The 17,206-nt window shown below is 40.0% G+C and overlaps 3 protein-coding genes and 6 non-coding genes across 9 annotated transcripts; 8 read left to right on the top strand and 1 right to left on the bottom strand.

The window, feature by feature from the left end:
* The first annotated feature begins 208 nt into the window (after window positions 1-208).
* Window positions 209-4,031, top strand: LOC120563379 (60S ribosomal protein L4-B-like). Its single transcript, XM_039807512.1, has 10 exons — window positions 209-352; window positions 1,111-1,282; window positions 1,387-1,493; window positions 1,720-1,858; window positions 2,129-2,253; window positions 2,657-2,786; window positions 3,046-3,202; window positions 3,404-3,487; window positions 3,676-3,796; window positions 3,896-4,031. Exons 1-10 carry the CDS (start codon window positions 350-352, stop codon window positions 3,971-3,973), a joined length of 1,116 nt encoding a protein of 371 aa, XP_039663446.1. The 5' UTR covers window positions 209-349; the 3' UTR covers window positions 3,974-4,031.
* On the top strand, window positions 1,560-1,658 carry LOC120564819. Its single transcript, XR_005640156.1, has one exon. It is a non-coding gene; the product is annotated as a small nucleolar RNA SNORD16 (small nucleolar RNA).
* LOC120564820 lies at window positions 1,953-2,051 on the top strand. Its single transcript, XR_005640157.1, has one exon. It is a non-coding gene; the product is annotated as a small nucleolar RNA SNORD16 (small nucleolar RNA).
* On the top strand, window positions 3,251-3,322 carry LOC120564815. The gene has a single exon (XR_005640153.1). It is a non-coding gene; the product is annotated as a small nucleolar RNA SNORD18 (small nucleolar RNA).
* Window positions 3,534-3,601, top strand: LOC120564818. Its single transcript, XR_005640155.1, has one exon. It is a non-coding gene; the product is annotated as a small nucleolar RNA SNORD18 (small nucleolar RNA).
* A 333-nt stretch (window positions 4,032-4,364) lies between the features above and the next one.
* LOC120563782 (60S ribosomal protein L4-like) lies at window positions 4,365-5,611 on the top strand. Its single transcript, XM_039808190.1, has 5 exons — window positions 4,365-4,434; window positions 4,581-4,637; window positions 4,815-4,971; window positions 5,173-5,256; window positions 5,443-5,611. The coding sequence occupies exons 1-5, from the start codon at window positions 4,365-4,367 to the stop codon at window positions 5,573-5,575; spliced, it is 501 nt and encodes a 166-aa protein (XP_039664124.1). The 3' UTR covers window positions 5,576-5,611.
* On the top strand, window positions 5,020-5,091 carry LOC120564814. Its single transcript, XR_005640152.1, has one exon. It is a non-coding gene; the product is annotated as a small nucleolar RNA SNORD18 (small nucleolar RNA).
* LOC120564816 lies at window positions 5,303-5,370 on the top strand. Its single transcript, XR_005640154.1, has one exon. It is a non-coding gene; the product is annotated as a small nucleolar RNA SNORD18 (small nucleolar RNA).
* A 13-nt stretch (window positions 5,612-5,624) lies between the features above and the next one.
* On the bottom strand, window positions 5,625-16,372 carry map2k1 (mitogen-activated protein kinase kinase 1). The gene is made up of 11 exons (XM_039807511.1): window positions 16,084-16,372; window positions 10,066-10,276; window positions 8,246-8,392; window positions 7,947-8,024; window positions 7,715-7,766; window positions 7,333-7,457; window positions 6,763-6,970; window positions 6,481-6,545; window positions 6,303-6,361; window positions 6,165-6,210; window positions 5,625-6,087 (listed from the first exon to the last, which is right to left on the bottom strand). Exons 1-11 carry the CDS (start codon window positions 16,164-16,166, stop codon window positions 5,977-5,979), a joined length of 1,185 nt encoding a protein of 394 aa, XP_039663445.1. The 5' UTR covers window positions 16,167-16,372; the 3' UTR covers window positions 5,625-5,976.
* Window positions 16,373-17,206: the final 834 nt, after the last annotated feature.

The raw sequence follows: 17,206 nt of genomic DNA, 5'->3' as shown, positions 1-17,206 counted from the left end.
CTAAGAAAATAGTTCGGCCTTTGCGTTTATCATGCGCCAACATGGCGTAAAGAAATAGTCCCAGCTGAAGCAAATAACTTTAAGGTTTTTTTATTTAGCCATGAGAATATAATTAAACATGCTAATGAAATTGTTTGTTGCATTCATATACATTTTACCATGTGGTTTTCTTTGCGGTAAGCAAAACAATTTGCAGAAGGAACTGGAGTAAAAACTCTGTCGGCGGAAGTGATATTCGTCGAGGCGGAGGCATAAAGCATTTAGGGTGACGTACTAACTTCCTTTTTTACTGTGGCCGCCATACCGTAAGGAGTGTGGTTCCCGGCGAGCCGAAAAATAATTACCGAAAATGGTGAGAAGTTACACTCAGACCGTTATTATCATCCTATATAATATGTAGGGTATATCTCGCTATGTGTACTGATCAAATAAGTCTGTATTCTTTGTCGGTGAAAAGCTTAGATTCAGATTCAAAAGAGCAGTGAGTTGGAATGCTCCCGGCTAGCGAAGCTAACACGAGGAGCCATTTTGGACGAACAGCTTCTTTAGCTAGTTAGCGTTACACGTGTGGTTGTCCCCTCAGATGTAGATCTGTATCAAGCAGCTAGCAGACGTCGCTTAATTAAATGAACTATATTTATTTTCTTGTTGTGGATACTATTCGTTGCGTTTGAGTGTATTTATGCTCTTAACAGCGTAAATGCCGTCAATAATCCTTGAACAATGTACGTCAACGTTAAGACTAACGTTGGCTTGCTAAATCATGATAGCATACTGGAGCTAACAGTCAAGCTAGGGCCAACCACCGCAGATTTCCTCGGTGAATTGGTCTAATATACGCAATGTTAATGAGAAGTCCCCGCTGCTCTTAAGTGCGAGGTGCACTTGATTTGATACATTACCAGTTGCACCGAGTTGCATCACACTAGTTTTAAAGTAACCTTTACATTTAAGTCACATGCTAGGAAATGCGATGGCTTGTTCTAAGGACACCTTGTTTTAAATGTACATTACAAAAAAAAAAGCCGCAGCATATTATAAAATATGCATTACTTTATCAAATTCAACTATATTTATTAACTCTTTACCTGTACGTGTTTTTGTTTCTAGGCCTGCGCCCGACCCCTGATCTCGGTTTATTCCGAGAAAGGAGAATCTTCAGGCAAGAATGTTGTCATGCCTGCTGTGTTCAAAGCTCCAATTCGCCCTGATGTGGTGAATTTTGTGCACACTAATATGCGCAAGAACAGTCGCCAGCCATATGCAGTCAGTGAACTGGCAGGTGAGTCTGTCTTGAACTGGCATGTTGACCAAGATGTGCCATCATAGTTTAAAATATTTTAAGTTGGCACTGAGCTCATACATTTTCAACACTGTTTATTTCAGGCCACCAGACCAGTGCAGAGTCCTGGGGTACAGGAAGAGCTGTAGCCCGTATCCCTCGTGTGAGAGGTGGTGGTACTCACCGCTCTGGTCAGGGTGCCTTTGGAAATGTATCCTTGCGACCAAAATTTAAGTTTCAAATTTTTTTCCTCTCCCATGTTTCTAACAACAAGACTTGCAGTGATGGTGTAATTTGCGACTGACTCTGTGACCAGTGACAGAATGCCTACTGTCATATGCTGGCACAGATGGCTGACGAACATTGAGTCTGAGCAGGTATTTGGTAATTAATTAAAATGTTACTTTGGTTGTTGTCAGACCTTGACTTTGGTCTAGATGTGTCGTGGAGGTCGCATGTTTGCCCCCACCAAAACCTGGCGTCGCTGGCACCGCAGGATCAACACAACCCAGAAGCGCTATGCCATCTGCTCTGCTGTGGCTGCCTCTGCCATTCCTGCGCTTGTGATGTCCAAAGGTAAGCTCTAAAAGAATATTTGCGGGGGCCAAAATGAGTATAACATTTAAAAAATATAATGAAATGTTCAAACATTTTGAAAAAACATTTGTCTTGCCATGATGGTGTAATTTGCGTCTGAGCCTGTGATCAGTGACAGTTGCCTGCTGTCTTAAGCTGTCACAAGGTATTGATGTGTGTTAAATTCTGAGCAAGCTCTGGCAACACTGTAGTCGGACAGTCAGAAGACATTTGTGTGGATATCTTTTGGTGACATGGATATCTTGTTAGGACACCGCATTGAGGAAATCCCTGAGGTCCCACTGGTAGTTGAAGACAAAGTTGAGGGCTACAAGAAGACCAAGGAGGCAGTGCTCCTACTAAAGAAGCTTAAAGCCTGGAATGACATCAAGAAGGTAATCTAAACTTTCAAATTTGTTTTTATTGGGTTGACTCTGCACTTTGGAACACATGATTTGAAATGGAACAACAATGATCGTGCAGTTAAAGTGCTGAGGAATCATGCTCTTTTCATACAGTCCCTCAATTTAGAAGGAATAAAGTAAAGATGGAAAAACTAACACAGCTGCAGCACACACTGAGTAACTCACTAGCATCTTTAAACTGATTCATATGTATATGGTGTAGCAGTAAGACCCCAGACTGAACTTGTTACTTAACAGTAGGATTAAATAACCGTTCCGCTGCCTGTGATAACTGCTTCGGTTCAGTATATTAGGCATTACTAGGTTTCTTTATTTCTTTTAATGGTTTATATATGGTGTATTATTGGAATAATAAAAAACTTTTTATTCTCAGGTCTACTCCTCTCAGCGCATGCGTGCTGGCAAGGGTAAGATGAGGAATCGCAGACGGATCCAACGCAGAGGACCATGCATCATCTACAACCAAGACGCTGGTGTCACCAAAGCCTTCAGAAATATCCCAGGTGTGTTTTTAATGTGCATTTCATTATTGCATTATGTAAATGGGCTAAATAACATTAGCTAATAGTCTTTGTGTTAACACCTAATGTAAATCACATGCAGTGGGTATTACAAACTTTAATGGCAGTAACATTGTGCTGTCCTTTAGTTTTGGAGGCATCAGTGGTTATCAGTTTTTTTTTATTTGTTTTTTTTACTTGCTATTTAAAAAGCAAGCAACAAGATAATTCAATGTGAATGTTAAATTATTGTGTTATGAAGGCATCACTCTGCAGAACGTGAACAAACTGAACCTCCTGAGGCTTGCCCCTGGTGGTCACGTTGGACGCTTCTGCATCTGGACTGAGAGTGCGTTCCGCAAGCTGGATGAGCTGTACGGCACCTGGCGTAAACCTGCTTCCCTGAAGATCGGCTACAAGTGAGTAATTAAGGAATCTCACTGTAGCACAAGTTAAACTGTTGATCACATCAGTGATGAGCTTCCACTTCATGGTCCGTGTTTTTGAAACTATGTGATATTAAAAGAAGTTCTGAGTTTGAGCATTCAAAGACTAGTCAGTTTACCATTTTCATATTTCCAACACTAGGGATTAAATTTGTAATGCCTTATTTATTCCAGCCTGCCCATGCACAAGATGACCAACACAGACCTGAGCAGGATTCTGAAGAGTGAAGAGATTCAGAAAGCACTTCGTACACCAACGTAAGCACTGTTCATTTCAAGTTCATGAAATTTTATTTTAGCTTGTCAACTATGATGATGTTCCCACTTCAGGTCCGTGTTTCTGAACCCTGATTATATGGAAGTCCTGAGCAACGCGTAAAGTTATTACGGACTTGTAATTTAACAGAAATGTACGTCATTAAGACTGGGTTATATTGTCATTACAGCAAGACCATCAACCGCAGAGTACTGAAGAAGAATCCTCTGAAGAACTTGAGGATAATGCTTAAACTGAACCCTTATGCCAAGACTGCAAGACGTCTTGCCATCCTAAAGCATGACCCTGCGGTAAGAACCTAAACAATCCAAACTGGAAGAAAAACTTGTAGACTAATTGTTGATTGTGACTTTGAGTCTTATTTTTTTTTTTTTTTGTTCCCTCCATAGATCAAGGCCAAGATGCTGAAGCCCAAGAAGAAGCCTGGAAAGAAGGGAGCACCTGCCAAACCCAAACCCAAGGCATAAAACTCTGTACTTGCAGACAAGAGTTTAGAGATAAATAAATCATTTGTTTCAAATATGAGTCAGACCCGTCATTCAAAATTTATTCACAAGACTATTTATTTCACATAAGCTAACCGACTTTATGTGTTGGTGCTGTAAGGACACAAGGCAAAGAGGAATATCAAGCACACAGGTTAAGCAGCATTTGTCATGATTAAATAGTTTGATCGTTAGAAAAAGATTGCTTTTCAGGCAGGTCTGCAATGTAGCCCAAGACTTGAGCAATAATTCATTTCACATGTCATGTAGGTTTGTACATGAGTGACTGCACAGCTTTGAAACCAGTTTAGTACTCTGGGTAAACTGTAGGTTTACACATACTACAAATCCAGTCATCGGAGGAGCTTGGGATATGGGGTTTGACACAACAGGCTTCACATGCTGTACCATGGGAGGGTTTCACAGGCTTATGGAGTCAAATGGTACTGCACGACCAGCCAGCAAGTCAACCTTCTCTGCCTGAGACTGTTAAAAGAATGCAGCTAAAGGAAAGGTTTGTACAAAGACAAAATGTGTATGCATGCTGGTAAGGGTGAGATGAGGAATCGCAGATGGAGCTAATGCGGAGGACCATTCATCTACAACCAAGACGCCAGTGTCACCAAAACCTTCAGAAATATCCCAGGTGTGTAATTTGTTTCAATGTCTAATCAATTACTGTGTTGGGTAACTGGATATCTGAACATTCTTATTGCCAAACAATGTATAGTTCAAATGCAGTGGGTATTATAAACTTAAATTACATTAACACTGTGCTATCCTTTAATGTAACTTGTGAGTGTTAAATTATTGTATTATGAAGGCATCACTCTGCAGAACGTGAACAAACTGAACCTCCTGAGGCTTGCCCCTGGTGGTCACGTTGGACGCTTCTGCATCTGGACTGAGAGTGCGTTCCGCAAGCTGGATGAGCTGTACGGCACCTGGCGTAAACCTGCTTCCCTGAAGATCGGCTACAAGTGAGTAATTAAGGAATCTCACTGTAGCACAAGTTAAACTGTTGATCACATCAGTGATGAGCTTCCACTTCATGGTCCGTGTTTTTGAAACTATGTGATATTAAAAGAAGTTCTGAGTTTGAGCATTCAAAGACTAGTCCGTTTACTATTTTCATATTTCCAACACTAGGGATTAAATTTGTAATTCCTTATTTATTCCAGCCTGCCCATGCACAAGATGACCAACACAGACCTGAGCAGGATTCTGAAGAGTGAGGAGATTCAGAAAGCACTTCGTACACCAACGTAAGCACTGCTCATTTCAAGTTCTTGAAATTTTATTTTAGCTTGTCAACTATGATGATGTTCCCACTTCAGGTCCGTGTTTCTGAACCCTGATTATATGGAAGTCCTGAGCAATGCGTAAAGTTATAACTGACGTGTAGTTTAGCAGAAATTTGTCATTAAGACTGGGTTATATTGTCATTACAGCAAGACCATCAACCGCAGAGTACTGAAGAATCCTCTGAAGAACTTGAGGATAATGCTTAAGATGCTGAAGCCCAAGAAGCCTGGGAAGAAGGGAGCACCTGCCAAACCTAAGGCATACAATTATACTTGCTAAGAGTTTAGAGAAATAAATCATTTGTTTCAAATATGAGTCAGACCCGTCATTCAAAATTGATTCACAAGACCATTTATTTCACATAAGCTAACAGACTTTGTGTTGGTGCTGTAAGGACACAAGGCAAAGAGGAATATCAAGCACACAGGTTAAGCAGCATTTGTCATGATTAAATAGTTTGATCATTAGAAAAAGATGGCTTTTCAGGCAGGTCTGCAATGTAGCCCAAGACTTGCTCAATAGTTAATTTCACATGGCATGTAGGTTTGTACACTAAATATACAACGATTGATTGCAGAACTTTAAAACCCATTTAGTACTCTAAAAATGGGTACATTTAACCCATTATACAAATCCAGTCATCGGAGGAGCTTGGGATATGGGGTCTGACACGACAGGCCTCACATTGCTGTACCGTGGGTCGGTGTCACAGGCTTCAGTCCAATGGTACTGCACAACCAGCCAGCAAAGTCGACCTGCTCTGCCTCGGACTGTTTGATAAAAGAATGCACCTGAGGAGGAAAAAAAGGTGTGAGATTGCTAAAGATGTGAAGAAGCATTTAGGCGAATACTGCTAAATGAAACTCACCATCAACTGTTTGAGGTCTGCTCTCTCTGCAGGATTCTTTACCAAACTGCAATGGAGACACAAATTATCTTAGTGTAGTGCATTTAAAACCACTAGGTGGCATGTTTTTTTTTTCTTCCAAACATTACTCCTACATACCACTTGTTCACAAAGTCTTGAAATTCAGAGCCAAATATCCCAGGCAGCTTTGGTGGAGGCTGAAAATGCATAAAGGTCAAGTAAGCACTGAATGGATCAAATTGCTGGCAAAGGTATTCACGATGCACACCAGTATCCAGGTATGTTAATGTTGTGTGGTCATAATGGGCACACTCACCTCATTGACTATGTAATCAAGCAGCTCAAATATAGCCATCGGTGGTCTGCTGTCAGACCCGTATGCTAGGGAGTTAAAAAAAAAAAAAAAAAGTCAAAGTCTCCTCTGCACTTATCTTCACTCAAGGCCACCAATATATAATGACAATGCTGTCCTTGATTTTTTTTTTTTGTGGTAAACTATTTGAACAGACCTTTTGAATTATTTTCAGTCCTAGCTGCTGTAATTTAAAAAATAAAAACACTGCAGAATCACAGGATAAACATGCCATGCCAGACTTACAGCTGCCTGGTCGCCCAGGGGGCTGTGGCTTTGGGGAGGACTCGCTGCAGGCTACCTCTCCTTCCACTGGGAAGCCAAAAATCTGTTCCAGTTCCTTAGCATCAGGCGGTGGGATAGGAAAGCGTCCAATGGCCATCTCAACCAGGGACAGACCCATACTCCAGATGTCCGACTGAACAGAGTAATGGGTGCCCTGTAAACGCTCCGGCTGCACAACACATACAAAATTATATGACTACAATATTAGTGATTTGTATATTAAATAGAAAATTTGTGACGTACACATGCAAAATCTAAATGGTTCAAGGATATTTATTGTCACATGTTCCAGTGCAGGGCCTACTTTTAACATAGCTAATGCCGAAAAGATATTTGGCCAACTTGATATGAAGCCTGAATGTATTAAGGGTTGTGACTTAAGACTTGTGGGTCATCGAAATTGGTGTTGAACTGGGGACTCTACTTACCTTACACATAAATCTGAGACTTACTTCAATTCTAACAGAAATCGTAAAGGCTAATGAGTGAATGAGAGCAAGGGGAAAGGAGGAGTGTGCCCATTTAACTCACAGACATGTAAGAGCGAGTGCCCACGAAGGAGTTGGCCATGGAGTCTATGAGCTGTCCGCTCACTCCAAAGTCACACAGCTTGATCTCACCGCGGGAATTCACTAGGATGTTAGAAGGCTTGACATCTAAAACAAGAGACATGCAGTATATTTAGGAAAACACACCGGGCAAGTGTTCAACAGGCAACAGAAAGCACCACAGAGCAAACTGCTGCAAGTGAAAAGATAAATTCTATGCATCTGAAATAAGGAAATTACTGTAAGGTGAAGATGAATACTCTATCTAAAGTTATTTAAAGCACTTCATTGATACATTTGAAGGTCCTGTAAAGGGGGCGAAACCTTTTTGATAAAATCTTTTAGTAAATGAAATAGTGACTGACCTCTGTGCATGATCTTGTGTTTCTCCCTCAGGTAGGAGAGCCCTTTAATGACCTGGAAAGACAAATATTGCAAATCAGTGCAGGATTCAGATTATTAGTAGTGCAAAATACATAATGTACTAACACATATGCATCAATGATGAACAGTTTTATAGCCATAAAAAAAACATATATAGCTGTAGTGTGACATCCAGAGCACCAACTTGGTAGCAGAGGTGTTGGAGCTACCCACAGCGATGCTGACTTTGCCAAGGATCTGCTCCGGGATCTTGCCTGCCTTCTTCAGCGACTGGTCCAGGGAGCCACCGTCCTACAGCCAGCAGGGAAGAAAAATATAGGGAGCATCTGCTGAAAGGACTCTTTGAAATTCAAAACATCATTTATGAAATCAAACACATTTAAACCAAATGAGTTTCTCTCAATACTAAGGAGGTTGTACATGGAGGAAAACACATGCCAGACCCGTTCAGCTCAGTTAAAGTGAATGCTGTATAAACACACTGGTAGCCAGAACTTATTAAAGATAAGTACCATATGCTCCATGCAGATGCTGATTTCGCCATCGCTGTAGAAAGCTCCGTAGAAGCCCACAATGTAGGGGGAGTTACACTCATGTAGCACCTGCAGCTCCCTAATGATCTGGTTCCTAATGGCTGGTTTGATCTCCAGGTGGATCAGCTGGAACACAGCAGACATCAGCTTTTATTTATGTTCTCATCAAACAGAACAGAAATACACAAAGATTCAATCTTCTTTTTGGACACGCACACACACGCACACACAGAACATTATATACTACTAGTACAGAGCCCGTTGAAAATGTGCCCGATTGGAACGGGCCGATTGCTTGGCCTGTGGTATTGCTCTTTGTAGAATTCTTCAAAACCAAATTGTACCCCAAAATTACTTACAAAAGGACCCCAAACCACTTTATATGCAACTCCACTGTAGCCTACTACTGACTTACTGTGTAGGCTACGTCTACATCAGAGGAAGACATTGTACTACTATATTTACCTGACAGAGAACGTTGCAGATTCAGAATGTAAGCACAAAATATCACAATGAAAATATGGAGTAGTCAGACATTAACCTCATAGACTCGTGCGCTAACCACCCGGCCCGTTATGAGAGTCAATCAGCACATACCTGTGTTAATAAACCACCAGAACCGGACTGTGTGCGCGCGCAGAGAGATGGAGAGAGACGGTGTTGTCTCGTGTCGTATGGTCGTTAACGAATTTAACATTTCAGCAGAGGTGTTAATTTCCATACAGGGTTAGTGGCTTGACGGTTAACGGTGAAGTAGGGATTTGATTCGCGGGGGTATTTTGGCAATGGTAATGTTATTAGTTTTGTAAGTTAGCAGTAGATTAATTATATATTATAATAATTAACCCGGGGTGAGTCTGTGCTGTGCTGTGTCTGCCCGGTTCAGCTCTGAGATTTTCTTGCATTGCACAGCGCTGTGAAGGAATAATCTCCGAGATTACGTTATGTTCTGCCAGCTCACAACAATAGCAGGAAAAGAGTCAAAGGTCTTAACCCCCCCCCCGCTGTCGTAAAGCGTTCTGCATGTGGCGTCTGTGTGTGATGTGCAGGTTACCTTCCCTCCAAACACGGACACACATATATGATATGTCTCACTTTATTAGACAGAGAGTTATGTCTGTTGTCTGTAGCTGGTTGTGTTTTGCATGTGTGGGATTCTGAAACGTCCTTAAATTCGGGAATTGTCGTTTGTTTATTCAAAGTCAAAGACAGTCCAAAGTAGTGCTACTTTACACATTTTTATGGGTCTGAGGTGTATGTCACATTTTAGCTGGCAAAGCTCGGCTGCTTTCTGGTCCTCAGCGTGAGTGGCCAGAGGCTAGAGCAGAAAAAGCCAGTGTATGCTTCTTTTACCTATATATTTAACGATATATTTAGCATTTCTAATCCAAACAACATCAAACTTGGCACTGCACTTACTCGTGCCCGTAGCAAGACTCCTGTCACGTTTGAAATCCTTCGGACTAACGGACACACACACAACACACACACACACACACACACACACACACACACACACACACACAGACAGACGTTCCTGCAATTTATAGATAGATACATGTTATGATCAAGAAAAAAAATAATTAATGTTTCGGTTGGTGTGTGGATATCACACAGTAGCTCTTGGCCAATGTGACAGACTGCTGTCCCACTAACCCACATTTTATGTTGTTCATAAACTACTGGAAAATTACAGACAAATTTGACTCCACACACAAAAAAAATGTTTTGAGTGGCTGTCTGAAAATGTGTCTTCACTAAAGCCCTTCCTACAACCAGCCATGAGGGCCACAGCTTACCTTCCTCGCCATAATCAGACCAGAGGGTCGGTGGGAGACCTTGAAGACAACTCCTCCGTTGCCGGCACCCAGCTCACAGATCTTCTCAAAGTCATCATCCTTCAGCTCTCCCACCTTCTGCTTCTGTGTCAGAAAGGCCTCCAGGCGTTTCCGCTGCTGCTCATCCAACTCAAGCTCCTCTAGTTTCTTCTGCAGTGCCTCCAAGTTTGTTCTTAGATGGACGATAAAGAAAGAGAGAAAGAAAAATGAGCTCATTATGAGTGGATTATTTGTCCTTAAATAAATAGGGCCTTGATTCCATTCAGATGGATCTTTTGCAGATGTTCTTTCCCAGAAGCACCGGCTGTCTCCCCCCCCGGGAGATATAAGGCAACCCACGATGTGAACAGATCTACTGTATCTATTATATTATTGAAACCTTGGAGAAAAGACAGAGCTTTGTCTGTGACAACTGCTACTGCACATGCCCACGACAACCATCCAAAAGAGCCAGCGGGCAGACAGAAAGGGTCGCAGTTTGTGTTTCAGCGTTCCTTCCCAGATCCCAGTGTGAGGAAGCTTGGAGTTCCTCTGACGCTGCTCTCCTGGCTTACTTCATTTTTGACAATCAATTTACAAAATACTTATAATTAATTTTTAAAAAATGTTGTAGTAAATAATTTATATTTTATGTAATATAAAATACATAAACCTTGATATTTTTTATACTTAAATAATTTTTTTATTTTTTTTTTTTATATTATTTAATTGTTTTTTTATTTTATAGTTAAAGTTTTATTAGTTATAATTATTTTTATTTTAATTTTTATTTTTTATTCCAAAATTTATAATTTAAAATTATTTTGTTGTGTTTTTTAAATTATATATACAAAATAATTGTGTGTGTGTGTGTGTGTGTGTGTGTGTGTGTGTGTTGTGTGTGTGTGTGTTGTGTTTTATATATTTAAATAGTATTATATATATTGTGTTGGTAGATGTGCATTTTTAAAAGAAAAAATAAATTTGTTAATTTTATATTAGTAGTTTAGCATAATAAAATACCATGCGGTTTGCGCTTTGTAGTCGTACGCAAACGCAGTAACTTCACTTACTGCGGTTTGCCTTGGTACTGCTGGTTTTGTGTTATGAAATTTGTGTGATTTTTGCTACTTATTGTAATGGAATGTTACAAACCCATCACTCTAAACCATGACCTATGTGTTACTGCGTTTGGCTTTGACGTGTCTAGAGAACTCTTGTGACATGCTGCTCTGTGACCTCTCCTTTCCCTCCCACTCCACTGTCTCAAAACACTGTACGTACTGCAACACAAAGCCAGCCTAAGCTTTTATCGGTGATTTTATAAGAAGGTAATGAATCATCACCAATGAGTCGTCATATTTCAAGTATTTCAATTAGATGATATTAAAAAAAACGAGTGTAGATGTCTGTTCATGTAAATGGAAACAAGGCACAAATGAGCATTCATGAGTAAATATTTTTGAGTAAATGTTTTATAATGCAAAGCTAAAGAATAAACCAAAAACATGCAAGATTTAATGTAAGGACATCCTATATGCCTAAAAGTGTACAAGCTACTGTAAGGTGTTCCATCTTTATAATCTATATATCTTTCATAGTTGCATGCTTATCTGATGATAATAAGATGGTTTTCTTCAAGCTCAGTGGTATTTATGCTTTTTTTTTTTTTTTCGTTTTTATCTTTGTACTTAATCACGACTCAGTGGAGAGCAGCCAGAGCAGGGCAGTACGCTCTTCTCTCCGCAACTCCACCACACAGCAAAAAGAGGGTTAAGTGGTATTATTTTTGACAGTAGGCCTGCATATCCATGGAGACGAGGTGCTGAGTTTGAGTTGGTTGTGGGTAGTGTGGGCGTTTTGTCGACAAGAGCTGGAGGTGGAGGAGGCTGTAGATAGTGAGAAGAGGACACACAATATGTACAGTATGTGGGAGGGACTACAGAAGCTGCACACAGCAGCCCGCACCCCTGGGTGCAGGAGGAAGCGAGCACTATACTGGCCTTTTGTGCTCCATCCACACAACGTCCAAGGACATCTAGTAGAACTTGAATGCAAAAGATGCAATATTTCTACGGCTTGCCACAAAGTGCCCGGAAAGAAGATGGCATCGCTGTTATCAGAAAATGTGGTGTTGAGCCAAACATCTATTTTGCCTTGTGACTTTGGTTTGCAAAAGTATTCGCCTAATTTACAGTACTATAAAATAGAAATTATTTTGCCAGTTAGTTATTAATTAAAATAAATTAAACCAAATCAACTTAAGAGGCGGCAGTTGTGAGGCCTACATACTGTTTCCCATAAGACTGCTGTAAATCTGCTGTTTTCCCACTAAAACATCCTTGCTTTTTAAATCAGATGACTTTGAAGTTTTCCCAATATTGACTTCCATTATAAAACCTGAGTTAAACTCATGCAAAATGCATGTATCACAAGGAAGGCATGATTGTATTTTAAAAAGATTTTTTTTCTTAACAGTGTTAAAAGTGAAGTGAAATTAATGCTTTAGCAACCACATGTATATCTCTGACTACAGCTCTTTCCAGAACCGGTCGTTTTTATTTGATCTCAGATCTCCTCTGATAATATTACATGCTTGACTGGCATTAGGTTGGCCACTCAGTACACTTCTCCCATAGCTGCCAGCCATTTCACACTGAGAAAGCATTTTGCGGGCTGTTATGGTGATTCCTTTTCACCAGAGTGGAATGGTCTAGTTTCAATAAAAATCCTCATCGCAATCAGCTGATTCTGCACCCAATATGCAACAGCTGTGCTGCTAGTATGTGCATCAGATCGTCCTGTGCTGGTCCAAATAATTACCCAACATAATGTGCTAATGTATGTGTCTGGTAGGTTTTCTTCAGTTTCAGCTATAATATTGACATTGTATTATGAGACTAGATGTCATCTGGAATTATTGCAATCTAACATTCTTCTTTAGTACAGGCTTTTTTTCACAGAACACATTTCGACATGTCACAGTAGAAAATTCTCAGGTGCAATTGTTAAAATTAATGATGGTTGAATTCCGTTTGGCTGCTTCAGTTTCAGGGTCCTATAGACCGAATCCTTGTGATATCGCTAACCCAAAAATCACTTCCGGGTAGACAAATTGCCGTTGATTTGAATTGCGGAGATATGTTAAATCGGCAAACTTGTTTAATTCTGTTGTCATTTTTAGCCGTAACAGTAGCGTTTAAAGACATATGGTTAAACACGGTGGGCCGAGCTATCTGAGCTATAATCTGCTTTGTTTATTTTCTATACTGTGTTGCTTTGCTGTTTTGATAAACCAAATCTAGCATTACGAACAGCAACATCTCACTGCCTGTAGGTCATTTTCTTTAGTTTGTGGCCCAACAGGTAAATTTGGCCTCCAACTTAACGTTAGTAAAAGTGTTGACATATGAAAGCAACAAAAATGCATTTTAGATGAATGAGATAAGAGTATATCCAGTTGTTCCATGACAGAGGTGTAGCCTCAGCTAGGAAGGTACAATCAGCCAAAATACAAAACCCCTATGGGGATGAACCATGACTGGGTAACTGTTTGCTACATGGTCACATAGACTGTATATATTATGGTCACCTAGTAAAAACTCTGTGACACTATGCAGATTCCATAACAGGGTCCCAGACTGAATCCTGACAAACACCTTTGGACAGCGGCAATCTAAAAGATCCCAGAAAAAGATACCCCCATTTTTTTTATTTGACCTTGTAAGAACCCATACAGGCATCTTCTTCCAATCTTTCACTATGGTAGCCCCAAACATACACACCCATATTATACCACATGTGGAGCAAAGAAGCCTGGTTCTTTAAAATATGTCCTCACCTTCACTGGTCTGCAAACATTTGGCAAAGCTCCAGCTTTCAAATCACCCTTACACCTTAGGGCCCTTGCAGAGCTAAAATTAGGAAATATTACTTTTCCTATTAATTTTGAGATATTTGCCCTGTTTGACATGTACACTTTTGGAAGTGTCCATGCATCGACCTACTTCTTCATGATACATACAAGTTCAGATGTTGATTGGGAAACTTATTTGGTTCCTTTGGCATCTGACATACAACATACAGTTTCATCATTAGATAAATAAAATTCAACTTGTATTGTAATCTTTTTCCCATTCCTTCTTCATGTGTGTGTGCAGGAATTTGGTTTTATGCAGTGTTAAGGAACAAAATGTTGCAACTGTGTGCCTGCAGATCCACCATCTACCATCACTGGCCTGAAATGGGATTTGCTTTTCCTCAGAGCTTCAGGCAGCTGAACGTGTGGACCCAGATAAAACTGTCTTTCTATGGAAAAGAGGTCTGAGTGACACCAGGCTGCATGGCTTTCTGTCAGCACAGTGTCACAGTGCACAATTCAGCAGTATTCCTGGACACACATGCACACGCACACATTGTGAGTTCTCTCAGCAGCAGAGACTTCCAAATATCTGATTCAGAGTTCCTGATTGTTGCTTTATTCCAACGTGCTGCTCCTCTGCCTGTTACAGCTCAGCTCCAGCCAAAACATTATGTCATCATCATTTACCCCGCAGCGCTGTGGAGATAGGTCTGGCAATGTGAGTCTATGTCATCATCAAACAAGCCAAGGCACAACTCCCCCCCCCCGTGATGGATCCTGCTTCTTAAATGTCATAATGTGCGGCTTTACTTTGACTTAAATTTGCAGAATTACATTGAGATTTAACACATTTGATTTTAGTCCATTACTTTTTACGTAATTCATTTCAAAAGACACAAATGGACGTTATACATGACCTAATGATGAAACAATTCCACCTCTACAACACATTAGAAAACCAGCCTTTCACAAGGGATGACATGTTATGTAATTCTCATCTCAACTGATGCAACTTGTTGCTGCTGGACTGACTGGGATTTTCTCTGTGAACTGAAAACTAGAGCATGGTGTCACAACTATTTAATATCTCCATTACTGTGTTTTGCTGAACGGTGGTGGGAAGAGGCCTGCTCAAAACTTCTCCAACACACAGATATTATTCTACATGCTGCCTCCCTGCAAAGGTCAATCTCTGACTAATCACTGCCCATACAAAGTGGGCTGTTAGCAGTGGCTCCCAAAGTGTGGTCTGTAATAAAACATCTAAAAGCAAAAATTGTATCAGATGCGGGAACCTGGGACAAAATCTTATCAAATGGGGGTCTGTGGTCTAATTTGTGTCAGTTTAGGGGTCCTTGATGCAAAAACGTTGTGTTGTGTTAGAGTGATGGAGGGACCTGCTCATCCATGACACCATGAAGAGATGACCGGAGGACCTGAGAGCTGCACATTATAAACCTTTTTAATGGCAGACACGCAGGTGATACAAATTTCCCTAACAATGGCTCAGTTCCATCAAGTGTGTGCTTTTTTAACTACTTTCATTACCTGCATCGGGAACTGAGTTCTTCTTTTGATTCCCTTTCATACATGACATGTTCTGGAATGATAATCAAAATATCCTTATCCTGTAAGCAAAGCCGGTGAGCCAGCCTTGCACAATATCAGGCGCCTGGAACTAGCTCACCTAAATGGAATGCAGTCATATAATTACAGCTGTGCTTTTCCTGCTATGGCATGCCAACATGTCTTCTGGAGAAAAAAAAAGGTCTATTGCAATGTTTAGATTTTCTGCACTGCAACGTGATTAATTCATGAAAGCAAGTAACAAAATAGCTTCTTAATTGGAATTGTGAACATTTTAGCAGTTGCAACATTTAGTGTAACCTAGTGCCACACACGAACGCACGCACACACACACACGCGCACACACACATACACGCACGCACACATACATACACACACACACTATTCCTTAAGTATTACTCAATGAACGGGTTATTCAGTTATCTAGCCTATGTTTCTGCAGTTGTCACGAGCCTTATTGGACATGAATCTAATCGATCAATCAAGAGCCCTTATCAATATTCCTCATTCTAAGTCTTGAATATCATTAGTAGATGAATATTGACACTCACTCAGTGGCTCCGGTACCGTTGATAGTGTTTCCATCGGGGATCGGGTTGAGTTGGATCGGCTCTGGCTTCCTTCTCTTCTGCATGTTACACACAAGAAACAAATCACGAGCTACAGGAATAAGGAAGGAAACCCAGATGAAAAAAAAAGCTCTGGTTTCAAAAAGGCACAGTGAGGTTACTCAACAGAGACTGACAGAATAAGACCCACAGCTTTGCAGTCATGGGCTGGAGGAGCTGATATTCTTCTTAATGGGTGGATGTGAATGAGGAATGATCCGGGAGATGAAACGTCACAAAAAATATTTACATTCGTCTTCCGGACAGCATGGCTGTGTTTGGGACAGCGCTCCCTCTGCTGGTGGTAGGTGGGTATAACCATCAGTGGTGGAAGAAAGAAGAATACTCCTTTACAAGTAAAAAACTAAAAAAAAAAAAAATACTTAGGTAAAAGTACAAAAGTATTAGCATCAAAATATACTTAAAGTACAAAAAGTAAAAAATATTCACTATGCAGAATGGCCCATTTAAGAATATTGCATATTATATTATTTAATTATAATTATTTATGCAGTGATATTAAATTACTTTAATGTTTAATGGCTTATTTTATATATACTGCCGGGCAGCTTGTGAATTTTACCAATAGGTATCAATAAAGTATTATCATTACCCATAATAATATATCACTATTTATTTGTTAATCATATTTTGTATTATTATTCTAAGTCTGCTAAGTAACTATCAACTAAATGGATCAAATAAATGTAGTGGAGTAAAAAATACAATATTTCCCTCTGAATTGTAGTGGAGTTTTATAAATAAAGTATAAATTTATACGCTCTATAAAATTTGTGTTACTACATTTTCCTCATTCCATTAACAGCTACGAGATTGTATTAACAGAGTCCATTGCAGTACTACAGAAGCCCAAAACTGTATATTCTAGTGCAGTTACACAATAAATTAAATGCAGGTCTGGCTGTTTTACCACTGAATTTAACAATGACAAAATCAAGCAGTATAAATACAGATGAAAACGGTGTATTTCTCTTAAAATAAATTTTTTTTTAATTCAGGATCTCTCTCATCCCACCTTTTTTTTTTATAGATGTTTGATTTTTGA

Source organism: Perca fluviatilis, chromosome 8 (genome assembly GCF_010015445.1).
Source record: "Perca fluviatilis chromosome 8, GENO_Pfluv_1.0, whole genome shotgun sequence".
In the NCBI taxonomy this organism is placed as follows: Eukaryota; Metazoa; Chordata; class Actinopteri; order Perciformes; family Percidae; genus Perca; species Perca fluviatilis.
The sequence above is the reverse complement of the archived record's forward strand: the minus strand, read 5'-3'. Positions and strand labels throughout refer to the sequence as shown.

Coding starts and splice junctions, on each gene's coding strand:
- LOC120563379 (XM_039807512.1), top strand. Junction 1,859..2,128: donor TGCGCTTGTGATGTCCAAAG/GTAAGCTCTAAA, acceptor ATATCTTGTTAG/GACACCGCATTGAGGAAATC. Junction 3,488..3,675: donor AAAGCACTTCGTACACCAAC/GTAAGCACTGTT, acceptor TTGTCATTACAG/CAAGACCATCAACCGCAGAG.
- LOC120563782 (XM_039808190.1), top strand. CDS start 4,365: ATGGGGTTTGACACAACAGGCTTCACATGCTGTACCATGGGAGGGTTT. Junction 4,638..4,814: donor AACCTTCAGAAATATCCCAG/GTGTGTAATTTG, acceptor TGTATTATGAAG/GCATCACTCTGCAGAACGTG. Junction 5,257..5,442: donor AAAGCACTTCGTACACCAAC/GTAAGCACTGCT, acceptor TTGTCATTACAG/CAAGACCATCAACCGCAGAG.
- map2k1 (XM_039807511.1), bottom strand. CDS start 16,166: ATGCAGAAGAGAAGGAAGCCAGAGCCGATCCAACTCAACCCGATCCCC. Junction 10,277..16,083: donor AACGGTACCGGAGCCACTGA/GTGAGTGTCAAT, acceptor CGTCCATCTAAG/AACAAACTTGGAGGCACTGC. Junction 6,546..6,762: donor CCCTGGGCGACCAGGCAGCT/GTAAGTCTGGCA, acceptor TTAACTCCCTAG/CATACGGGTCTGACAGCAGA.